The sequence below is a fragment of the Aethalodelphis obliquidens genome, unplaced genomic scaffold, assembly GCF_003676395.1.
Source record: "Aethalodelphis obliquidens isolate GAN/ISIS:26980383/991018 unplaced genomic scaffold, ASM367639v1 scaffold48, whole genome shotgun sequence".
NCBI lineage: Eukaryota > Metazoa > Chordata > Mammalia > Artiodactyla > Delphinidae > Aethalodelphis > Aethalodelphis obliquidens.
This window is the reverse complement of record NW_020837992.1, coordinates 10,634,990-10,660,752: the sequence shown is the minus strand read 5'-3', so window position 1 is coordinate 10,660,752 and position 25,763 is coordinate 10,634,990. Positions and strand designations below refer to the sequence as shown.

Below are 25,763 nucleotides of genomic sequence, written 5' to 3'. Positions count from 1 at the left end.
CTGTAGTTGCTTTTCATTCGTGGTCTGTCTCCTTATGATGAATAGCCTTAACTTTAAACATTCTGTAACTATTGGCTTGTTGTAAAGCAGATTTTTTTCTCTTCTGGGACTTAGCAGGTACTTTGGGTTTCCTTGGGCTTCTGCAATATTTAGTGAAATAGCAACAATAATAAGGGCAGTGAGAGTAAACATACATAGTGCCGACCACATGCCAGGCGCTGGACCAGCACCCTTTATAGTAATAACTCCTATAAGTCCTCCAACAACTCTGTGTGTTGCAGGGGGACTCTTATCACCCCCATGTTATGAATGCAGAAAGTGAGGCAGCTGAGCCATGGTGATAGAGCTTATAAATGGCTTGTGCGTGGAAATTACTCCACATCGGGGAGAGGCTCACTGGTGGGGCTGGAGAAACCCAGGAACAAGACAGCGCCCCCAGGGAAGCCGGGCACTGGATGCACAGACCCAGGGGGAGAGAACTGGCAGAGATGCTTTGGCCCCCGCTTATGTTTGGAGAGGAAGTGACACAGATGAGTCCTCCCATCCGAAAGCCCTGGACTTGTGAGGGAAGTCGAGGGAACTCAGGGCAGGAAGGAAGCGGAGGAAAGGGAGGTGTGGAAACTTGGCGGAGGGACGTCACTTGCAGCAGCCTCTCACGAAGAGCCCCTCTCTTCATGGGCTTTGTGCCCTCAGGGCACAAATCCCAGAGGAGGGTGAAACAAGTTGAAGGTGTGTTTACCTTCAGCCAGTTTCTTTTGTTTTGACAAGTGAGTCCTTTGACCTGGCTGGAAAAACCTCTCCGGCTGCTCTTGCGATTGTTTCTGAAATTGGTTTTTGAAGAGGTTGTGTGTGACCTGCTAGGATTACCCACACTGGGCGGCACAGACCACAGACCAGGACTGTAGCAGGAAAGCTGTCTAGGTAAGAGGCATTGGGGGTGGCGGTGGTGTGACCTGAACAGGACCCTGATTCTTCTGCCGTGCCCTCTGGATATGACATCCTAGGGCTGAAGATGGGTCACCTGCCTCAGGATCCATCTCCACCGTCGCTGAGTCAAGTCCACTGTGGGCGCGCAGAGGCAGACTGCAGATGCCGTGTCGCAGTCTTCCTTATAGAATGTGGTGGCTTGCTTTTGTCGTTGTTATTTTTATATCACCAGGTCATGGTTTCCAACCCACTTTCTGGATATTATTAGAATGGTTCATTGAATAAGAACGTGGCGGGTCAGATAGTGTCATTAGTACCTAGCAACTTCTTGGGCAAGTTCTTAACCTCTCCAGCCTCGATGCCCTAGTCTGTGAAATGGGGTATTAGGAACAGCCATCTCATAGGGCTTTTGGAGATAAAGCTCAGCAGGGTACCCCGGCATCGTGTATCCCCTTTAAACATGGAGGTGCCCCTTGTTGCCTTCCTGGGGTTCTGACACATGCAGGAATCTCCTGTTCTGGTTCCGGGCTGTGATTAGCTCTGACATTCCAGGACACACATCACCATGGGTGTAGACACTGACAGAAGAAGGAACTGGAATTGAGAGTTGCAGATTCAACGGTCTCCCAAAGAAGGGTGGAGTCTCTTAGGACAAAGCATTCCTGGCATGAATAAACAGAGAAAGCTCATTTGAGGAGTAAGCCCGAGTCAGGTATTTTGATACAGGTGATTATGCAAGTTGGACAGAGAAGAATCCCTTCTCTTAGGTCGGATTGATGGTTCTCTGTATTCTATCCAACTTGTCACTTTACCTACAAAACTTTTCCTGTCATCTTCTAAAAATGAAATTAAAAACTCCCACTCTCAATTTGATCTAGTTAAATACAAGTTTTATTTTGGAAGGGCAAGAGGGATTTAGGGTAGAGGGAAAAACCTGACCCCTTTTTTCTGTAAAACACCTCTGCAGAGTGGGCACTGTTATACCAGGTTACTTTACAAAGTACCATTTAAGAAATACTTCTTTATTAAAAAAACAAACAAAAAACCCCCAACCAAACAAAAAAAAAAACCTGCCAACTTTTAAATACAGAAAATTTCAAGCACACACAAAACTGTAGAGAGTGGTATGAGCCCTGACATACCTGGCTCCCACCCTCAACAGCTGTCAACTCATGGCCAGCACTGCGTCATCTGTAACCAAACCCCCTCCACCACTGCGCGCACAGTTTCCCCACCGCGTTCCTTTTAAGCAAATCCTGACGACGTATTATATTCAAGATGTACTTTCAACGCCTTAAAGTTTTCAGTAACGTGAAAAATGGAAAATTTCACATTTTAAGGTCCTTTTTGTGGGAAGATCATGTCTCTCTAGAAACCTCAGAAAGCAGGGGGTGGGGAAATGATTTTTTGAAACATTTACCTGGGGGGCTTTTTCAACTCCGTGTTTTCCCAGAGTTGCCTTCTGGAGGCCTCTCCTCCCTCCATTCCCCTCCTTTCTCCCTTTTCTCTGCCCTCCCCTCCTCTCTCCCCCTCCCTTCCCTCTCCCCCAGTTAAAAATGGCAGTTCTTGCAACCAGTTCTTGAAACTGGTTTGCTTCTGAGTGTTAGAGCAGGAATAAAAGATAGGGAACCACTTGCTTAGGGAAAAAAGTGATTCCAGGTGATGGAAGCTTTACCTCTCAAGAAACATTTTTTTTCTTGTTATTCTTAACCACCATGAATGGGACTGTTTAAAAATATATTCATTTTCTGCCTTCTTAACCGCCATGAATGGGACTGTTTAAAAATATATTCAGGGCTTCCCTGGTGGCGCAGTGGTTGAGAGTCCGCCTGCCGATGCAGGGGACACGGGTTCGTGCCCCGGTCGGGGAAGATCCCACATGCTGCGGAGCGGCTGGGCCCGTGAGCCATGGCCTCTGAGCCTGCGCGTCCGGAGCCTGTGCTCCACAATGGGAGAGGCCACAACAGTGAGAGGCCCGTGTACGGCAAAAACAAAAACAAAAACATATATATATATATTCATTTTCTGCCTTCTTAACCGGAGTCCGCTGGATGTTATTTAATCGTTCCCATTTACTACAGGGTGTTTTCCGTACAGCTTTCCATGCTGTGGAGGGCTTATTTTTACAGTTTACCTGTCACCTCTCTCATTGCCAATTTTGTGCCCTGTCAAGGTGCTTTTCCTTATCTAAAATCTGCTGAGGGCTAAGAAGCAAGGTCTGTAAGGTTACAGTGAATGAACTATGAGGGTGTTTTTTTGTTTCCCCAAGCAAAAGTGTATGTTGTTGGACTTAAGGGCTTTGTGATATATGAACGCTCAAAGGCAGTTTGGGCTCCATTTCCTGATTTTCAGTGATATTCTACATAGATGTTGCCGTGTAGATACCTTTCATGTAGGTGAGGTATCCCTGTGATGGGGTTCTATAGCAGGCATCTTTCTTCTCACCTTAAATACAGCTTAAGAAAGGCTTGAAAGGTCAACCACATGGTTAGTGCCTGGGAATGTTGGAAAATGTGTTTTGGGACACATTTTTCTCCATCTCACCGTTGAACGTTTGAGAGTGAGTTAGTAGGAGAGAAATGAAGGGATTTTAAAAGGTGACCATTCTGTTTTTGTTGTTGTAGTTATTTAGCAACTAAAAGTTAGAAATTTGTGTTTTAGACCTTGCACAAAACTTTTACTTGGCTAAAAATAATTTGATATATGGGTATATATCAAATTTATAGTAGAAACTAATAGTCTGATTTTTCACCGGACAAAATGAACTTCCTGTCTGCTATTCTTTAAAGGGAGAATCAGAGAAGACATTTTCATCCCCTCTAGCCCTATCCTTTCTTAAAACTCTCCTTAGGAAAAGGACAATGGCATAGTATTTTTCAAAACTAAGCTGTGCCTTATGCAGGTTTATACACAGGATGGGCTAGTTACATCAATTTTTCCTTTCTCACACCCAGACCAGGGTTACATAGTTCTGTGAGGTGTGCTTGGGAGTTGTAATAATATGGAATACTGGAAAAATCCCAGAGGCTGTTGGTAAATAAAGAATGCAGCTGAACAGCAGTTAGCTTCTGCTAGTGATTTCAGAACTCACATTTAGGAGAAAAAAAAAGTCAAGTATGTGTGATATAGCATGGGAAATCAAGAGAAAGTGTGATGACCATCTTGAAGGTTTGGGTTTTAATTTCTGTCTTTCATTTTTCTAAAGACTACAGGTAAATCAATAAAGAAGATTAAGCTGTATTTGGTTGACATTATGAAAGATCTCTCTACTTTTAACCCAGCTTATTTAAAGATTTATTAAATCAGCCAAACACTTTTTTCTGTATTATGAGAAAGCTGTCTTTGCTTTGTGTTTTCAACTTGCAGAGTTTTCGTTGATATGTTTAGGAAAAAGAAGAGTACAGGGTACTGGAAATTCACAGCTGATAGTCAAAGATGGATATATACATATTAGAGGTTTGGGGAATCTGACGGGCTAGTCAGGAGAGGGTTTTAGAAGTGACTTTGAAGCTTTCTGTCACTGTTGCCTATTCCATAAAAGGCCTTTAAGTGTGGTGTTTACCCAGCAAATATCCCAACGAATTGCTTTCGGCAGTCATGGGCACACTAGAATACTATCCAATCGGTAGTTCTGTAGTTTTCTCACAGAACTTCCAGGGGATATGGCATCTCTCCAGTCTTCGAGACCACCCCCAGGACAAGGCACATTAAGGTCTGGAGAAGGGAAACTTGGGTGGTGGGAATGTTCTTTTCAAAATCTGGGTAAAATTTTGTCCCCAAAAAGCACCAGTGAGCTGAATAACTTCTCATCCCATTTCTCCACAGTTTTAAGCCTCTCTTAAGCGCCTCCAAGTCAGTCCTATCTGAGGCTTCAGATTCCTCAAGTTTCACTGGGGTCACCTGGAGGCCCCTGTCCTACCTTGGTTTCAAAATCTCAACTATTTTTAGGATTCACTCTTTCTTTCATTGTAATAACAAATATTTATTTAGCTCTCTGCCATGTACAAAACTCCACTTTAGGGTCACAGGAGACCACAGAACTGAATCTGACAGAGAATCTGACACAGATCTTTCCCTTCAGGATTCTGATTGGGAACCAAGACACCTATGGGCGATTCTTCAGTGAGAGAGACTGGGATACGCTAGCAGCTGTAGAGACACAGCCTAGTGGATTATAGGACCGAAGGCAGTTTATTTATTTATTTAGTTTTAATTAAATGTTAATTAAATGTTGCGGCATGTGGGATCTTTAGCTGCGGCTTGCGGGCTCTTAGTTCCCTGACCAGGGATTGAACCCAGGCCCCCTGCATTGGGAGCATGGAATCTTAACCACTGGACCTCCAGGGAAGTCCCCCAAAGGCAGTTTAGAATCAATCTTCTACCAAAAAAAAAAACCCCAAAAAGCCAGTTGATGACACCAGACACTATACACGTTATTGACTGAGATAAGGGATTAAGGAGAAGGCTACAGTCTTCTAACCCACTGAGAATGGGCTCATAATGGGACATTTCGTCGAATGACCAGTTCCTTTCTGCTCCAGATGTCAGTTGGGGGAATGACAAGGTAGCAGTTCTGGGAGAGTCCATGGTTCGTTTTACACTTGGTCAAGTTTCCCTGTGGAATTGTCATTGTTTCATGTTAAACTCTATATTCTTTGTTTTGCCTTTTTTCTATTGAAAAGGCTTTGTCCACGGTAGGTGGCAGGGTACTCAAGTCCTTTTCACACCTGCTCTGCTATCCTTTGAGCAAACCCAGCTCACTGTGAGGGGCATAGGAAGGGAACACGCCCACACTTACTGAGCGCACCCCGGAAACATTTTCTCATTAACTCCTCACAAACTTGGGGTAGGGGTTATCTTTCCAGATGAGTAGACTGAGGCAGAGGTTATCTTTCCAGATGAGTAAACTGAGGATTAGTAACTGGGCACTCACTCCAGGCCTCTCTGGGTGAATCCAGTTCTCACACCAAGATTTGTGAATGTTCTGTTCCCTGAAATTAAACTTTGGCTCTTAGAGAGAACCGCTCAGCTCAATTGCAGTTCTCCCTCCTCTCGTCACGTGAGTGTCTTTTTACCCCTAAATATATCCACTGGCATCTCCTAAAGCCATTCTCCTACGTAACCACAATTCCACTATTAAAAACAGAAGAAAATTAACCAGCATATGTTCGTATCATCTCATTTCTACTCTCTATTTCAGATTTCCCTGATGGTCTCATGTGTTTGATAACTATTTTTTTCCAACCTGGGTTTGCTTAAGGCTCACACATTGCATTTTGCTTTTATAACTCTGGAATTTCTCTTACTCTAGACCAACCTGCCTCCAATCCCTCCTGTTCAGCTCTTGTTTCGGGACACTGACTTTTAGAGGGACCAGACCAGTTTTCTTATAACCTTTTTGTTGACACTTTACCTGGCAAGTGTCTTGCAAATTGAAGATTTTAAAAGTTCTTTAAACCTATAATAGGTATTTTCTAGGAGATGTGTTGCCAGATTGTCAGATGTTGCACCTGATATTTTCTGTAGCTAATATATTTTAAAAGAATCTTAATTTACAAAAATAAGGCAATTGTAAAATGTTAGAACAATTCAGAAATACAGTTGGCCCTTTGTATCCACAGGTTCTGCATCTGCGGATTCAACCAACCTTGGACTGAAAATATTTTTTAAAACAAAATTCCACAAAGTTCCAAAAAGCAAACCTTGAATTTGCCAAGCTGGCCAACTATTTACATAGCATTTACATTGTATTAGGTATTATAAGTAATCTAGAGATGAACTAAAGTATACGAGATAGGTTCTTTGCAAACACTATGCCATTTTATATAAGAGACATGAGCATCCTCGAATTTTGGTATCTGCTGGGATCCTGGAACCAATCCCACTGCGGATACAGAGGGATGACTATGTATGAAATATAAAATAAGAGTTCCATTTGATACCATCACCATGTAGCCCTGAGATAACAGTCATTTTGGTGAAGTTATATATTTTTTCCCATTTATTTATTTCTTATAAAAACTGATCATCTGTACACATTGTTGTGCAGTTTACTTTTATCTCACTAACTGCATTGTGGATTGTGTCATGTCAAATATGTAGCTGAGATTGTGTTTAGTGGTGCCTGGGATAAAAGTGCACCAAGCCAGCCACATTCCTTCCTAGGTGTTCAAGGCGAGACACACCCGAATGTAAAGTGCCCGGCCCAGGATGAGAAATGTGACTTGTGCCCACAGAGCAAATATTTTTCTGTCTTTGAGGCTCTCTAGCTAATATAGGAGTTGAATCTTGGTGTCTTCTGCCCTGTGTTTTAGCAAGTTGATGGAATGTGGGAGTAGTAAACTCTTAAGGACTCTGTATTTAAATTCTGATACTCTTTTGTTTTTCTTTTCTGGGTGGGTCCCTCCATATTTTTTTCTGCAGATACCAGGAGATCATCAGGTTGGCCTACCTTGCAGGTAAACATGATACTCTGCCAACATAAAGTGATTTAGAAATGTTAATCTATTTTACCAAGCCCAAGTCTCTAGTATTTTAAGCCATCATAAAACACGTACCTGTCACGCTAAGGAATGTGCCGAGGGCAGGCATCAAAGAATGGCCGAGGGAGTCTCAGGAGTGTGTTTTACTGTGTTGTAGGATTGTGTCCTGACAACCTCTGTGAGGCCGGGGGGTACTGACAAGGAGTGATTTCTAAATATTGAAGCCATTTAACTTATGAATGCAAGAATGCCTACAAGTAATTATTCCTGTTTGTCTATCCAAGTGTCAGGGCGCTCAGAGGTAATTCTGTGGATAAAGGGCATAAAGGCTGCCTGACTTAGGGAATCAAATTAACAGAACAATCATATGAGCGAGAGATAGTCCCTTGCACTTCATGGAGAACAGAAAGTTGAACAGAGAGACCGTGTGGACGTTTCTGGCTTCTTTGGAAGATAAGTTTAACGAGCCTCCCAGTGAGAGAATTGCTGGCACAGGGCGGAATGGTAAAGCCGCTTTTACTGTTGTTATTTTGTTCTCGTGTTGTCCACGGCAGTAATGTCATCGCTGCCATTTGGTGGGACATCCGGGTGTCAGTAAATCTTGTTATTAGTAAGTTAAATTATCTGTAATTTGGTGATGGGCTTTTGCATCAAGAATTCTGTTAAGGAACAAAATGATTGTAGGGTGGTTCCCCACATCTGTCTAAATATCTGGTGAAAAAAGGATAGAGTTGTGATTTTAAGTGCATTAAAAAATTCATGTATTAATTTTTTTTGAAAAAAGAAAGTTGCTGAGTAGTTAATCATTAATTACTAATTTATAATTAGTTAATAATTAAATGCATATTCACTCCATTTTCTATCATCCAGTAATAAAGTAAATAAGAAAATAAGTATAAATATTAAAATAAGGGCTTCCCTGGTGGCACAGTGGTTGGGAGTCCGCCTGCCGATGCGGGGGACGTGCCCCGGTCCGGGAAGATCCCACATGCCGCGGAGCGGCTGGGCCCGTGAGCCGTGGCCGCTGGGCCTGCGCGTCCGGAGCCTGTGCTCCACAGCGGGAGAGGCCGCAAGAGTGAGAGGCCCGCGTATCGCAAAAAAAAAAAAATTAAAATAAACGGAAATAATGTTAATGGAAGTAAAGAGGCAGTGTTACAAAGAGTGAGGAATAAGATAAGATTTTAAGTTCAGGATCAGGGAATTGCTTAAATCATTGAACCCCACTTTTTTCATCTCTAGAATAGGGATCGTACAATCGACACCCAGAGGGTTGTTAATGAGGCTGAAATGATATAATATATTTAGAAATTAAAAAAAAAAGTTCAAATTCTACTCCTGCTTTCTTGAGCAGACAGGCTTGTACGATGAAAAAAAACATGTGAATCGAAGTCACATAGACACTGGTGTGAATGCAGGCTTTGCCGTGTGCATTCTTAGTTGAGTTCTTTTAATCGCTCTGAGCGTCAGTTACTCTAGCCATAAAGTGGATCTTATCATATCACCCTTGTAAGGTAAGGTCAAGTGCAGGGGTTAGACCAAGGCGCTTGGGAGCAACAGAGTCTGCTGGCTCTTGAATCTGGACATTCATCTATCAGGGGCATATGCTTGTGTGTGTGGAATATGTGCCGCCTGGAGCTTCCCTTCCAGGTGATGACCTTGCTGCTGCTTTTCTGTTTGCAGCGACCCTCCAGAGCGCCACGCCGGGCATGGACGCCTTCTTCCGCACTTGGAGGAGCACGGGTGCTAGTGTCATCGCCCAGTCACGAAGCTGCTAAGGCCGTCTCAGGGGCGTGGGCGTCAGGACAGGAGGGCAGCATCCGAGGGCCACAGAGCCATGCCTTTCGGCCTGAAGCTCCGCCGGACCCGGCGCTACAACGTCCTGAGCAAGAACTGCTTTGTCACCCGCATCCGCCTGTTGGACAGCAACGTTATCGAGTGCACGCTGTCTGTGGAGAGCACGGGGCAGGAGTGCCTGGAGGCGGTGGCCCAGAGGCTGGAGCTGCGGGAGGTAAGGGTGCAAGCGTGGTGGGTGGATGCGCCGGAGCTCAACCCCAGGGACCAGCCACCTTCTCTTGGCACCTGCCAGGCTTTTCAGCCTCAGCCTGGTTTCGAAGCATCCTGTTATTCTTAGCGTGGCCTAGATCTTAACACCTTTCAGTGGATGCAGACACCTGCTCTGATGTTGTGAGAAGCAGGGACACCCCCTAGAGTTTGCACGGGGCACGGGCTGGGGGTGGCAGCACCCCTTTGCTTTCAGCCCATGAGGAGGTCGTAATGAGACTCTCCTCCCCAAAACCATTTACCCTCTTTAAAAACAATCAAGTGGGTAGCTGGGGTTTTGGCATTCCGGCTGCATATCAAGGAGAAAACCACATAAGCGGTGGATGCAGCTGCTTTTTTGTTTGTTTCCATATTTTCCTCTTCAAAGAGCGAAAAGAGGGAAGAAAAGAAAGAGCATTTAAAGTGAGCATGACCAGCGAGGCTTTTTTTGTGGGAGCTTGTAAAATGGGGGTTTTGTTCCTTTTAAGATTCCTCATGACCTTGTTTTCTTTGGGCTTTAAGCAAACCCAGGGTTCACCATTAAGACAGTCACGTTATCTCTCTTTAGAAGAGATTCTTAGGGCAACGTGCCCTTTGTAACCAGCAAGCCCTGCTTTTTTTTTTTCAGTCTTACAGACATTTAGGACAAGGGACTTTTGAGAGAAACCCCCTCAAGCATTTGTGTCTTGGGAGCATATCGCATGTGGCGTATGGGCTGGTAGGTAAGGGGGTGTGGTTGAAAGGTTGCCAGTGCCGAAATGACGGCAGACCCCTGAGAGTCAAGCCTTCCCGAGGGCAAGGAAGAGCTCTGTGATTGTCCTGGGCCCTGTGACACCATTGCCCAGTTCTCAGGGTGATGCAGAAGAGGGGAGCGGTCCCTATTGAAAGTGATCTTATTTGATCTCTTTGCTCACCTCTCAGGATCCACCCTCCTTCCATTTGCACAAAGGAGTTGGGGTCAAGGAAGGTCTTCCTCTCCGCTTGGCATCTTCCACAGGCTGCCTCTTATCCTCTGGGGGACGGTTTCACCTGAGCACTTCTGTTTCCTACTGGTCTTCGTGTTTATACTTTGGTTTCAGTGTTCAGGCCTTCCTTTGACATTTATCTTCCTGCGGAGGAGACTGTCCTGCCCAACAGGTATATGTAGCTTGGTAGCTGGCACAATAAACATGTGAAACGTTCTGACCTTGCTGGTTGATAGTTGGCTCTTCTTGGTAGCACATTAGGGTGCACATATTTAAACATATGTGTGTGTATCGGCATAAAGGAAAAACCTTAATGCTGTCGTCAGTTGGTCAAGAGGCTGGTCTATATTCTCATAAAAATTTTCATTATAGATCATTTGAAAATATATGCAGTGGTTTTACTTTTGAATATTCCCAGTAACTTAAATGAGAACAACTAAATATTCTTTGCATGCATTAGAAGCAGTATAGTATGTGGTTAAGTAGTTATAAGTGCAGGCTTTGGAGTCTTAAACTTGAGTCAAGTTATGGTTCTGTCACTTACTAGGTAACCTTGGAAAAGTTATTGAACTTCTCTGGAAATCAGTTTTCTCAGCAATAAAATGGGAATAGTGATACTCACCTGACTTACCTTACAGGGCTGTTGTAAATATTAGAAGAGATATAGTATGGCAAATGCATAGGGCTGTGTCTAATAATGTATAATTGTTCCAGTTTGAGAGTTTTGAAAAACATTTTTTCGTTAAAGAAAATACTGAACAACCGCAACGTTCCAGATACTGTTTGGGGACTTGGTGAAACTAAGATAAATAAGTTGTAATTTTTCCTTCAAGATATGCACAGACTAATAGAGGAATCCAGCATGTAAAAACCAGCTAAGACTGAATGTGATCCACACTAAATGCAATGCAGGGGCTGGCCTGAAAGGCAGTGGCTCTCCTTAGAGTTGTGCAGTGCACGGCCTGCTCCACTGAACACCGCAGCCCTAGCTAGGGGAGAGGAAGCCTCAGTGAAATATGAACAGAGCCCTCGCATTTTGAACAGGGACTTGAAGGATGCCCAGGAGGTCAGTAGGTGGAAAAGAAGGCAGGTCATTCTGGGCATGGGGAGAAGGCATCTCTGTGAATCACCAGGTAAAGCCAGAGTGTAAGGTGCAAAGTGAGGGGCGTCTGGAGATGTGTATGATAATAATAATTAAGTTCCAGCAGAGTATTGTTTCTCTCAGTGAGAGGGCAAAGGTCAACCCTGGATTATCCCACAACTGGGTCGTCACAAAGGACAAAGCAGCGAAGTCCAGATTCTACCGTCAACGCGTGTGGCAGGGTGATTGATCTTCTAATGCTAAGATGGGGTTTGCGTTTAATGTCGGCTTTATTTTGACATGCTCTAAACAGGTGCATCCACATTAGAACACATCACTTTCTCTTTTGGTTTTATGCTTTCATTCTGTGACAGATCACATTGAAGGTATTGGCCTTTTGTGAAACAGTCCTATAGAAAGTCCTCTTGAATCGAAGGATGAGACAGAGCAATGTAATACTTTGTTCTTCGTTTGCCCAGACACACCTCAAGGAGGAATGCATGCCCCGCCCAAGAGCAGAGGGGAGGGTGTGAACACAGGGTCTGCCACACTCACTTGACTTTGGATGTGGGTCATTTTTCAAATAGGGCTGATGGTGCTTTAGAGAAGAAAGAAAAAGTTCCTCTAAGATACAATGAATTGTTTAGTCTTTATGAAGTGTTGGAAAGTAGAGTGTGGTGAATTTTTGGCGTTGCCGTTAGAAGTGTTCTGTAGTTTAGGTGTGCCCTAAACTTGACGGTAGATTTATATTAGGAAAGGAAAACTAATTTTGATTTAATTTTTGATCTATGTTAATTACAATTTATGTTTTATTAGATAACTTAAAAATAGATTGTAGGGAATTCCCTGGCAGTCCAGTGCTTAGGACTCCATGCTTCCATTGCAGGACACAGGCTCCATCCCTGGTTGGGGAACTAAGATCCCATAAGCTGCACGGTGCGGCCAAAAAAAAAAAAAAAATTGTATTTTTTGAGGCAGTTTTAGGTTTATAGCAAAACTGAGTGGAAAGCACAGAGAGTCCCTTATACCTCCTGTCCCCTCCCCACCAGGCAACCCCACTGTCGACACCCCGCACCAGAGTGGTCCATTTGTACAGTCAATGAACCCACATTAACACATCATATGCTCTAAGTCCATAGTGTAGGTTAGGGTTCACTCTTGGTGGTGTACATTTTGTGGATTTTGACAAACATAATGACGTGTATCCATATGGTAAACTCTTTTTTTAATGTAATAAACTGATTTCTTAAACAAATGTTATATGCAAACATGAATTGAAAAGTATACATGTTTCAGCGTTAAACACATATTCCTCTACCAACAGAATGAAATGTCACCCTGAGTCACCTTGGGTCACCAGAGGTCTCAGTTGACTCTCTGCTAGTATTTGACCGTGTCCTGTATGACTTTATCCTCCTGTTACTGAATGCAGGTTCATGTGCTCGATGCACAGTGAGGCCAAACAAACCGAAACGTCCACGTTTGGAGCAAAGAAAGGTTTATTGCAAGGGCCAAGCAAAGGGAACAGGTGGATCGTGCTCAGAAATCCCTGAACTGATAATGCTAAACGTTTTCAGGGTCAAATTTGGTTTGAATACACAGCTGTGCTGCCATTTCATATGGCATCCAGAGTGCCCAGGCCTGGCTTAGTTAGCAGGAACAGTCATCCCCTGGGGAAGCAGAATATGCCAGGGTCCCTGCTCCCAGAAACCCTGGAGTTGGGAGAATAGGAAAAACAAGAAACAAAACAAAGAGAACAGCCTGTGCCGAGGTACAGAAACAGGAAAGAACATGGAGTTTTCAGGGAAGGGCAGAGTGCAGTTTGCACAGATTTGTGTGTGTGTGTGTGTGTGTGTGTGTGTGTGTAGGGGTCATGGAGGGGAGGATAAGAGTGTGGGTAGGTAGGTGGAGTCTGCTTTTGAAGGGTTTGATGTACCTGGCTAAGGAGTTTTAACTAGATCCGGTAGAACATTGTTTCTAAAATGTGTCACAAAAATAATTAAAATAATCACCACCTTTTAATGTACCACCTGTTTTGCTGAGCGCCTTTCATAGATCATCTCATTTAATTTTTCTAACAAGTCTGTCAGGTGACTACTCTTGCTGTCCCCATTTTATGGATGGGGAGACCACAGTGTAGTCACTGGACTGGCTCCAATTCAGGTAGACTGACTCCACCATTCTAATTCCCAGGGATGTGTAGTGGCAGAGAAAGGGGATGTGGTAAGATGCTTTGGGAAACACTCTCATAAGTTCTGCAGTTAAAAAAATAAATGTTTGAGCTCAGTGTTTCACAATTAATTTAGCCTTCTAGTAAATACTCTTCGAATCGTTTGGGTAATAAAACACTGCCTGGAGATGGAAAGCCGTAAAAAGATTTCAAGGTGAAGCATGACATGATCACCTTGAGTTTTAAGAAAAGAACCAAATAGCCGAAAAACAATGGGGATTGGGTGACAGGAGGAACAGAGATGCTAATTAGGTGGGCATAACAAGAACTTGGCAAGAGGAAATAACGTGAACCCCTTAAGAAAAAAAATTTTTAATTGTTTTAAATAAGTTCGGAAAAAAAATCAGGTATGAGTTTCTGGCTGGGAACTCTATTTAAAGGAAGAGGCTCGGGAGATACAGGAGGCTTAGAAAATTAGAATTCTGATAATATAGTTACAATGTGTTTGGATCAATGGATTTCCTCTTCCCCAAATGAAATCTTAGGTGGAACTTCAGTATGTAAAATGGAGCTGCTCTGTTTGCTGAGGGGGTGGATAGGGTATCTGGAGCCCCATCTCCTTGTGCCCTTCCCACACACACCCCAACATGGCTTAAAAAATCATTGCCCTAGATTACGAGAGAAATAGCTAAAACAATGTTGCCTTATGACTAACCTTATCTTTAAAAAATAAATACATGGAGAAACAGCAGAGTTTAGTGGCTAGGAATGAGAGTTCGGACCAAACTGTCCGAGTTTGAATCCTGGCTCTGCCACTGATTTGCTGTGTGATCTTGAATAGTTACTTAACCACCTTGTGCCTCTGTTTTCTCATCTGTGAATGAAGATGGTAATAGTAGCAGCCTCCGTAAGTTGTTGGGAGGATTAAATGAGTTAGTTTTTGCAAAGTTGCCACCGTATCTCAGTGCTGGGCACATAGGAAGCACTTAATATGGCGGTCTCCTCTGCAAAACACTACTCAGGTCAGACAGAGAAAGAGAAATATAGTATGTTATATGCGGACTCTAAAAAGAAATGATACAGGGACTTCCCTGGTAGTGCAGTGGTTAAGAATCTGCCTGCCAATGCAGGGGACACGGGTTTGAGCCCTGCTCCAGGAAGATCCCACATGCCATGGAGCAACTAAGCCCGTGCACCACAACTACTGAGCCTGCGCTCTAGAGCCCATGAGCCACAACTACTGAAGCCCACACGCCTAGAGCCCGTGCTCTGCAACAAAAGAAGCCACTGCAATGAGAAGCCTGTGCACTGCAAAGAAGAGTGGCCTCCACTCGCTGCAACTAGAGAAAGCCGGCGCACGCAGCAACAAAGACCCCAACGCAGCCAAAAATTTAAAAAAAAAAAGAAAAGAAATGATACAAATGAACTTCTTTACAAAACAGAAACAAACTCACAGACTTAGAGAACAGAACTTATGGTTATGGGGTCGGGGGAAGGGATAGTTAGGGAGTTTGGGATTGACATATACATACTGCTATATTTAAAATGGGTAACCAACAAGGACCTACTGTATAGCACAGCTCAATAATATGTAACAACCTAAATGGGAAAAGAATTTGAAAAAGAATAGACACATGTATATGTATACCTGAATCACTTTGCTGTACACCGGACACCAACACGACATTGTTAATCAACTATACTCCAATATAAAATAGAAAGTTAAAAAAAAAAAATAAGATACCACTCAGGCTGTCTAGACCCCCTACAGTTCCTCCAGAGTCTGGGCTCTCACCCTTTTGTAAGTCTGCTCATTCCATTTTTAGATGGCTTTGATCATTAGAAGCTATGATCTTCCACTGAGCCAGAATCTTTCAGTTCCTTGAACAGTTATTAATTTCAGATTGTGCTGCCCAGTAGGATAGCCCTTGGCTACATGTGGCTATCGAGCACTTGAAGCGTGGCTAGCTTGAACTGAAATGTGCAGTAAGTATAACAGACACAGCGGATTTTGAAGACCTAGTATGAAAAAAAGTTAATATATCTCAGTCATTTTTATAATAGTTACATGTTGAAAGCATAATATTTTGAATATACCATTTTATTTTCTTTTTTAATTTATTTATTTCTGGCTGCATTGGGCCTTCTTTGCTACATGTGGGCTTTCTCTAGTTGCGGCGAGCGGGAGCTATTCTTCGTTGCAATGCACAGGCTTCTCATTGCGGTGGCTTCTCTTGTTGCGGAGCACGGGCTCTAGGCATGCGGGCTTCAGTAGTTGTAGCACGTGGGCTCAGTAGTTATGGCTCGTGAGCTCCAGGGTGCAGGCTCAGTAGTTGTGGCGCATGGACTTAGTTGCTCCGTGACATGTGGGATCTTCCCAGACCAGGGCTCGAACCCGTATCCCCTGCATTGGCAGGTGGATTCTTAACCACTGTGCCACCAGGAAAGTCCCTATACCATTTTAAGTAAAATTTATTAAAGTTAATTTTACTTCTTTAAACAGACTTCATTAAAATTAATTTTACTTCTTTGTACTTTTTAAATGTAGCTACTAGAAAATTTTAAATTACATATGTGGCTCGGGGACTTCCCTGGTGGTCCAGTGGGTAAGACTCCATGTTCCCAATGCAGGGGCCCCAGGTTCAGTCCCTGGTCAGGGAACTAGATCCCGTTTGTATGCCACAACTAAGAGTTTACATGCCGCAACTAAGAGTCTGCAGGCTGCAACTAAGAAGCCTACATGCTGCAACTGAGTCCGCAGGCTGCAGCTAAGAAGTCTGCATGCATGCTGCAGCAAAGATCCCACATGCCACAAAAAAGCCCCGGCACAGTCAAAATAATAAGTAAGTAAGTAAGTAAGTAAATAAATAAAACGAAGTAGTGTTAGCATAATAATTTTAAAAAATTCAGGTCACATTTAAAAAAATATCTGGCTCACATTATATTTCTTCTAAACACCGCTGTTCTAAGAAAAGCAAGGAGGCCATGTTAATAATAATAAGGAATATAAAGAATTCCAATAAAACATAAAAATATGCTAGAATTATTTCCTTTAGGGATAATCGTGGCTCTACTTTTAATTAAAAAATAATAAATGGAGGAGGGATAAATAATTTTACACAGGTACGTAAGAATACTTTTCATGGCTATACTCTATTCAAGGTAGAGAACTGTTGTTTTATTAGGAAATTCAGCACTTTGGGGAAGAATAAATTTGATAACTCTTGGGCCTCTTCTAAGGCTAAACTAAGAGCCCTGGTTTTTAAAGGAGCCTAAAAAAAATCCATAACTATTTCATAGCGTTGGTGATTATCCTCTAAGTTATTCCCCTTTTCTTTTGCAAATTTATATTTTCATCTTTACTGAAAGCTGATTTATCCAGAGCTATCAGCTATGGTAGAAATGTCTCACATTTTGCTCTTTTCATAATGGCTAGAGCTTACAAAGGTACAGAATCTTAACATGCATTTGCTTTCATCAGAGTAAAGCTAACCTACATTAAGGACATTTCTATGGCTTGATTTTATGTTAATCTTTTGGGAATTGGAAATTTATCTGTGATAATGGGAGTACTCGAACACTTCATTCCCTGGCCCTGTCAGATAATAGTGGAATTTGCTGTATTTTGTAGCTAGCTTAAGCATATCTATATATGTTTGTATTTGCAGAGGACTAAAATAATCAACCATAATTAAGAACTGATTGAAGAGTCCTCTGCTGGGGAAAGTTCTGAGTTTTGCATTGCTTTTTGTCTCTGTAAAGATTATGATGTGAAATCTTACTAGCTTAATGTCAATTCTGTAAGGTAAATTGGTACCAGTGTCTATTTTCTAGATACAGAGATTGTAGGTGAAGTAATCCCCTGGTCTTCATCTTTTTGTATATTCCGAGTGAGTCGTGCAGCCTCAGAAGAGTGAATTTTCTTGGCTATGAGATTTGCCTCTTGGGTCTGTGTTACTCTGCAGTTTCTTTTCCTGTACTTTTATGAAAAGATTGACTAGGAAAATGAAGGTGGTGCAGTTGTTAATTATAGACGTGCCAGTTATAGAAATGCCAGACTATCCAGAGCAGAGGTTGATTGCACACAAGTTGTTTTCTGCAGTTATCCAACTGATGTATGGTGGTTTATTTTCCAAAGCATTTGGAATGTAATTGCGTGAAGTGCTGTTTTCAGAGTCTGTGTCTAGTCACCTCTTGGAGTATTTTCCATGCCTCCGTGAAAGTTTGAATGCTTGTATGTAATTCCTATATATTTTATGTGAAGGTGTTTCAACCTCTTTGTTTCTTAATTTACAACTGAAATATACTGGCTACGACAGGGACCCTATTACAACCTAATGGAAAGTATTTTAAACTTTTGCTTCTGGATGATTAACTCTTCAGAATGCTTGAGATAAGATCGTGGATTTAATCCCTAGTAATTGCCAAGACTGTGTCTGTAACCCTTATAAATAGTTAGCATTAAAGCTGTGTCATTGTCATCAAACTAGAAAAACAAGACCCTCAAAAAATATCTTTCCCTATTAATAGCTACCATGGGGGATAACACCATATTTACAAATAAATGAAGAAATCAATCAAAAACATCCCAAACTGTTTTTAAAGGCCTTATTTACTACAATCTTTTCATGATACCGGAAGAGGGCTCTTATTATGACACTGAAGGATTCACATGCCAATCTGCCACTGAAGAAACTAGCCTATTTTTGAGGGCTCACATACATTTATCCTTCCCTGTTAAAATGCAAAACTCCAAACCAAATAAACCAGGGAACTACTCATATGAAAATGACAATTTATGTGGCTCTTCTTACATTATTTTTTTAATAATGCATTTTTGCATTTTTAGCAATTGATTCAGAGATGTGGTTCCTTTCCCTGGGAACCGGTTCTTCTGTCTTTTCTGTTCTTTTTTTAATAAATTTATTTATTTATTTATTTTGGGCTGAGTTGGGTCTTTGTTGCTGCGCGCGGCTTTCTCTGGTTGCAGCGAGCAGGGGCTTCTCCTGTTGTGGAGCATGGGCTCTAAGCGCGGGCTTCAGTAGTTGTGGCTCGCGGGCTCTGGAGCGCAGGCTCAGTAGTTGTGGCGCACGGGCTTAGTTGCTCTGCGGCATGTGGGATCTTCCCGGAGCAGGGCTCGAACCCGTGTCCTCTGCATTGACAGGCGGATTTCTAACCACTGCACCACCAGGGAAGCCCTGTCTTTTCTTATTGCAATGAACTCATTGCAGAATTCATGGCACCAGAGCTGTTTTCTAAAGAAAACTAGAGAAATAAAATGGGATTTAGAGCTCACACAGAGGTATCCTGAGGATTAGATGGACCTGGTTTATGTTTGGTGCTTTGGAGATAAACCAAACAAGTGTCTCAGGCATTTTCTTGGGCAATATGGTGGAATCCTTTTGGTCATGGAGGAGGTAGCCTTTCTACCATTTCTATCTGGAATCCACCACATTTCCTTCAACCATCTGGCAGCGTTTAGCAGTGAAGCTCAGCTTTCAGAATTCAGCTGGAGTTGAAATTGGCAAGTCGCTTATGAACAGGCCTGGTGTGGTCTCAGCTGGGCTTGATGGGAGTAATGGCCCTTTGGCTGACACACAGGAAGTTGATTGGTGCACATGTTAGTTTAAGTGAGTGGTTAGGTTCTGATTCCATTTCCTGTGATGAATTTTGTAGACATGGCTGAATAAATGTGTTGCCGTGTGAACTTGAACAGAACAGGGTAAGAACTTTGAGACAGGGTCTTTCTCCTCCATTGAATACTCCAGAGCAGGGATGTGGCTAGGGGAAGAGCGGGGGGCGGGGAGGGGGGGGAATGGAGAAGGTTACTTGGGGCAGAGCTTCACAAAACAGTGTGCGGATGGGGATCTCATAAATGAACTTTCCTTCCTCCTAAATAACTCAATACAGCACTTCTAAAACTAGGTCATTCTGGCCGCAGTATGTAGAAACTGTGTCCTCCAGATTACCTGCCTCTGCATTGGAACCCCATTTCTTGAATAGTTAAATAATTGTTTCATTGGATAAATGCATGGTGAGTCACCCAGAAATACCCTGTGTCCTCTGGAAAAGACTGTGTTGCAGCAACAAAAATAGCTTACGCCATGGATTAGGTTTTGGCATTGGAAGTGGTTTACCTTGTTATTTGGAATTCTGTACTGTTAATTATGGCTCAAGAGTATTATCATACAATGATTTCTTTTGTACCTCATCATCTTCCTTTTCTGTGTGTGCACGTGTGCATGAATGTATCTTTGTGCATGCATGTATGTGTACTCCATGGAATATTCTTTCTCAGGGTATTTTTTTTTTAATTAATTAATTTTTGTCTGCGTTGGGTCTTCGTTGCTGTGCGTGGGCTTTCTCTAGTTGCAGTGAGCTGGGGCTTCTCTTCATTGCGGTGCGTGGGCTTCTCATTGCGGTGGCTTCTCTTGTTGCGGAGCACGGGCTCTAGGCATGCAGGCTTCAGTAGTTGTGGCACGCAGGCTCAGTAGCTGTGGCTTGCGGGCTTTAGAGCGCAGGCTCAGTAGTTGTGGTGCATGGGCTTAGTTGCTCCGTGGCACGTGGGATCTTCCCGGACCAGGGCTCGAACCCGTGTCCCCTGAATTGGCAGGCGGATTCTTAACCACTGCGCCATGAGGGAAATTGCGTTTTTTTTTTTTTTTGGAGCGGGGAGATCAGTTCTGGTTTAACGATTGGGTGGGAATGAGAAAAGGAAATTTAAAATACCGGCCTTCAAAGCATAGGAGAAGTAAAAGTTAAATCTTTTTTTTTTTTCAAAATCAATTGTAGAATGTTTATGCAGTTACTGTGGACCCTTTATAGTTTGAGTGTTACTAATTTGAGTGAATGTTACAATTTGAATGAAGTATGGACCATAAAATCATACCTCCAAATGTGAAGACTCCATTTAGTGAAAGATAATAAATCATGGTTGGCTTGTTAAGCAATTGCAAAGTTTGCCCTCCCTTTCTCCACCTATGCTTATAAAAGGGCTCTTTTTCAACTAAAATAATTATCACATAGCCTGTCACTGTTTACATATATTACCTCATTTATCATATGCAAACTCATTACTAGCCATCTACAATATGGTGGAATACCCTCATATGGCGCTGTGCTCCATGAAGGAATTCAGTATAATGCAGAACTGCCTTGGACCCTTTTCAGACGGTTTATTAAGTACCCAGATTGCCTCATTTTAAGGTTAGCCTAAGCCCACATGATAGATCCCCTAGGAAAGCATCAGAGTGATGTTCCAGTGTCCCATGAACACCTACAATGAGACTCTAAAGAAAATCTTTGGGGAGGCACTGCTTTGTGATTTTTTTTTTTCTTATACCTTTTAGATTTTTATGTTATTTATAGGCCTTCCAGCTTCTGCTTTTGCTTGCTTTTTCTCCTTTATCTTTAGATAACTTCTGTTTTCCTTTTTTAACATCTTTATTGGAGTATAATTGCTTTACAGTGTATTGTTAGTTTCCGCTGTATAACAAAGTGAATCAGCTATACATATACATATATCCCCATATCTCCTCCCTCTTGCGTCTCCCTCCCTCCCACCCTCCCTATACCACCCCTTCTAGGTGGTCACAAAGCACTGAGCTGATCTCCCTGTGCTATGCGGCTGCTTCCCACTAGCTATCTATTTTACATTTGGTAGTGAATATATGTCCATGCCACTCTCTCACTTCGTTCCAGCTTACCCTTCCCCCTCCCTGTGTCCTCAAGACCATTCTCTACGTCTGCGTCTTTTAACTTCTGTTTTCTGATTCTGTGGTCGATAGAGATGCCAATAGCACTGATGACAAAGATTCTTGAGGCTTGCCTGCCTTCACTCACTGAGGATGATGATCATGGTGATAATAGGAGCAGCAACCGAAGTCACCGTTTATGAAGTAGTTACTTAATGTGGGCCACGCACACGTGGACAGGCATTATCTCATTTACACCCCTAACAGCCTGTGGGTGATGGTTGTAATCACTGTCCCCATTTTACAGATGAGAAAGCTCTGAGACCCTCGGAGGCTCCATCACTTGTATAAAGTTATCAAGACAGAGAGTGTAAAAGCTGGGAGATAAACTGACTTCAAAGCCTATTTTCTTTCTGTTCAGCCACATTTCATTTCCCCTACGTCATCAGTCCCATTGGAACAACCAATGGGCTCACTGGAGCTGGGAAATGAACAATAGGGTCAGAATTCACTCAAGCAAGTTGGTCTAAGTTGATAGAAATAGAACCTCGGCTCTGTTCATTGGCATTTTGTTGCTCAAGAAATGCATAGATTTCTGGTATGGACTTGCCCTTCGGAAAATCATGGAGGAACTGGTCCCATCTGAAAGTACACCCGTTTAAAAATATCCTTTAGAGTATTTTGGGTCTGCAGCTTTATGTAGGGAAGGATGTGTCTGGTTTTCTGGTAAAGTCAGAGTCAAAACTTGATTACAGATTTTGGTGGGGTGGTGATGGGGATTGATCTATAGTATTGTTGAGGTGGCAGCCGGCTAGAGTGGGAAGGTCGGCGCAAAAATGCCTTTGGAAATTAAACATTGTAATGAAATGATTCCTTTGAAGGCGGCTTTCCAGGTGTGCTGTAAACCATTCTAGGCTATAATTGAAATATAAAAGAATTCTTCAAAAGCAGTGATCTATTTTTTAGCGACTGTTGTGCTAATCCTGAAATCCTAGCATGAATTAATGTAAAGACAGGATTGGATGCATAAAAGTACCTGTTTTAATCATTTAGCACGTTGTTCAAAACTAACCTGGTTGAGGCTTCAAGTCTAAGGGTGAAAATCTCACTCTCATCTCTCAAATCCCCCCATCATGTGCCAAGAACAGCCACCAGGGGCTCCTGTGGCAGCTGTGAAGAGGGGCTACTTCCGCTCTCCCTGCTTAATGCCGGGGAGAGATTCCCCGCAGTTCATGTATAATGAAGTGGTCGAGGCCGATGTTTTTTAAAAGTACTTCATTAAAGCTTAAACAGTGAATCAATTTTCTGTTCCAATCCGGTACTGTATGAAAATATCTACACTGCTGAAGCTTAACGTTGGCAGAAGGTTTCCTCTTTGGAGTTGAACAGTCAGTTACTTTGTAGCAGGTGAGAGAGCTGTGTTTGCCTCTGCTCCTGCGCTTCACTAGCACAGGGAAGTCAGCCTTGAGATCTTAGAATAAGTCCACACTGTCCCCACTCTGCATCACCCCTGCTTACCTAGCATAGGTGCATCAGTGCCCACATGTACAAACAGCAGCAATGGGTAGGAATACTGCATCTGGAGACTCAGGGTAGATTACAGTACTGGGTACCTGTGGTTTCTTTTCATGTGTCCCAAAGTTCAAAAGTAAAAGCCGGATCCTTGTGTACTGGCTGAGGCACCAAAGGGGAGGTAAGGTGCTGGAGTCTTATTTCCTGTGTGGTCTCAGGATGCCCCTTGTAACCATGAACTGACGCTGTTTTATCCTTTTATCTAGACGCACTACTTTGGCCTTTGGTTTCTCAGCAAGAGCCAGCAAGCACGATGGGTGGAGCTGGAGAAACCTCTGAAGAAACATCTGGACAAATTTGCTAATGAGCCTCTGCTTTTCTTTGGAGTCATGTTTTATGTGCCAAATGTGTCGTGGCTTCAGCAAGAGGCCACAAGGTAGGTACATTTTTTCCTCCGTGTTCCAAGTAGGATGTGGATTAACTGTGAGGCTTCAGATGAAGTAGATGAGCTGGTTGATTTAGGGGGTGTGTGTGTGTGTGTGTGTGTGTGTGTGTGTGTGTGTGTGTGGTGGGGGAAGAGGGTGGCATAGTTGGGAATTGTTTACCAGTTGCTTTGCAGCTTTAGAATTTTTGTTTGAATCCATGTAGCTAACCCCAGCGGCTCCCTATACTGCTAGTGAGGTAGCAGTGACCCTGAAGCACGTAGAATTTTGTGTCTAGCAGCATAGACTGTGGGTAAAATCAATATGCTAGGATTTCATGAAAAATTAACCACCTAAAACCGTTTGGTCCAGTCCTTCCCTCAAAATGTCCCCAACCAAAATGCATCGTCAGACTCTGGATTTGAGGATTGAGAAGGTAACTGAAGATGGGAGTAGAGTTGAGGAAAGCGCTGAGAGGGCAAGAGTTCTGGTTTCGTGGGTTGAATACGAGGAGGCAGGAAGCCAAGGGCAGAGCGATCTGGGGATGAGCCCCGCCCTCCTGCTCATTGGCTACTTTACCTGGGAGAGAAACCATGTGCCATCTTTGAAGTGATATTTTTCCCTCATCTGTAAAGTGAGGGATTTGAATGAGTCCCAAACGTTCTGATAGTCTGCGATTCTGTGAATGAAACGAGTGCGTTTTTGTTGGTGTTCGTTCAAATATGCAGGTGGCGGGGGTGTCTCCTTATCATTCTGTTATTTCCGGTACTGAAGGGAATCGCATAAACCCTCTACTTTAAGCCTTTTACTTGGATCATGGCGTTCAGAGTGCTTGGGAAGCAATGTCAGCGGCATCCCAGGTAGAAGGAACAGTATTCTACTTGATTATTCCATGTGTCATTTCTTAGATTTTAAATTTCTGAAATAAGGATGCAGTTGAAATTTTTGTTTACATTTTAAGGTGATAGTGTCCATCTTCTTCTTTTTTTAACCCATATCATTGTTAAATAGGTGGTATTTCTATAAACACAGGCCATGAGAGAGCCGACAGTCTGACCCAGGAAACCTATGTCAGTCTTTCAGGTGTCATTCATTTGAAGCACTTGATTGTGTACCATCGTGCACTGTTTTCAAGTGATTTCATTTATTTAAGTCCTTTCTGTCCAAGAAATTATCTCCTCAAATCTCCTCAAGTCAAATCAAAGCAAGATGATTTCCTCCAGCTTTTGAATCCTTGAGTACTTTACACAGTGTTAGGAACACAGCATTAGGGTAAATAAGAAATACTTGCTGATTCATGGCTCTTGGACCATTAAATGCAAGAGAATGAGTGCCAAGGATGAAACATGGACTATAAATTAATGCATATTGGGAAAAGTACAGCCCGTAAGAAAAAAAAAAATGAAGTGGTGTTCCTCTAGACAGATTTATTCTGTAAGGTCTGTTCAGGAAGAGCAGTTGAAATGGTGAGGGACTCAGAAATTGTGCTTTATGAAGTTAAAGAAAAAAAAGCTTGTTTAAGCTCAGAAAAATGAAGACTTGCAAGGGTACAGTAGCTGCCTTTGGACTCTCATGGGGAGGGAATTCTGTGTCAGCTCCAGAGCACAAAATTAGGGCCGGTAATAATGAAGTTCAAGGAGTTGAAAGACTTCGGTTATCTGGCTCGACATAAGAACAGACTTTCTAATAATAAAGCCATGTAAAAGTGGAGTAAGCAGACTTATAAAAGGGCAAGAGCCCCAGTCTCTGAAAATGCTGTAGCAGAGTGATACCCCATGTAGTGTCTTGTAGAGGAGACCGCCATATTGGGAAGAATGTTGGAATCACAGTGGTTCTCAAACAGACCAGGGCCTGCTAGATCATAATTACCTGAAGCATTTATTATAAATATGGATTCCAGGGCCGCACCAGAAGTCTGAACTGGAATGTCTCAGACTGGGATTCACGAGGATGTGTTGTTTAAAATAAACAATATTCCTCAGGTAGCTCTGATGTTCATTCAGACTTGGGAATCAATAAGTTAGTTAACCTCTAAAGCTCTTTACAGTTTTAGATTTTCCAGATAAGTAAACTTAATGCTGCATTATTTGATTGTCAATATTTGCATTTATAAGCTGAAACAAAAAGTGTTTAAATCTCAGAAACTGAGGTATAGAGTAGGAACGTTTGAATTTCTTTTTGCTCAGTTAGGTTGGTTCATTTAAGAAGTTTGATAAGGAAGGAAAGAAGGGTTTTTCAACACAGGATTTTGAAGCAAACTCTGTTACTGTTGTTTGATCAGAAAAACTAACAGAAAATAATTCAAAACTTTGAAGGACATTTTTTAGACTTAAACATTGGAACTAACCTATGTAGATTTCAGGTATAACCTTCTCTTTATGGGAAAGGATGTTTAAAATTAGGAGCCGGTTTGCATGAAGCGTTTTTTTTGGTCCTCCCCCCTCCCCCCCAGCATTGCAGGAATTTTTGT

General features: G+C 42.6%; 1 protein-coding gene across 6 annotated transcripts in view; it reads left to right on the top strand.

Moving 5' to 3' along the window:
- Positions 1-25,763, top strand: part of PTPN14 (protein tyrosine phosphatase non-receptor type 14) — a 167,511-nt gene that overhangs the window by 55,913 nt on the left and 85,835 nt on the right. For all 6 annotated transcript variants that reach the window (XM_027082974.1, XM_027082973.1, XM_027082976.1 and 3 more), the window contains 2 exons: positions 9,090-9,417; positions 23,138-23,307. In XM_027082974.1, the coding sequence (XP_026938775.1) occupies positions 9,244-9,417; positions 23,138-23,307 (344 nt within the window). In that variant the 5' untranslated portion in view covers positions 9,090-9,243. The remainder of the gene's footprint in view (positions 1-9,089; positions 9,418-23,137; positions 23,308-25,763) is intronic.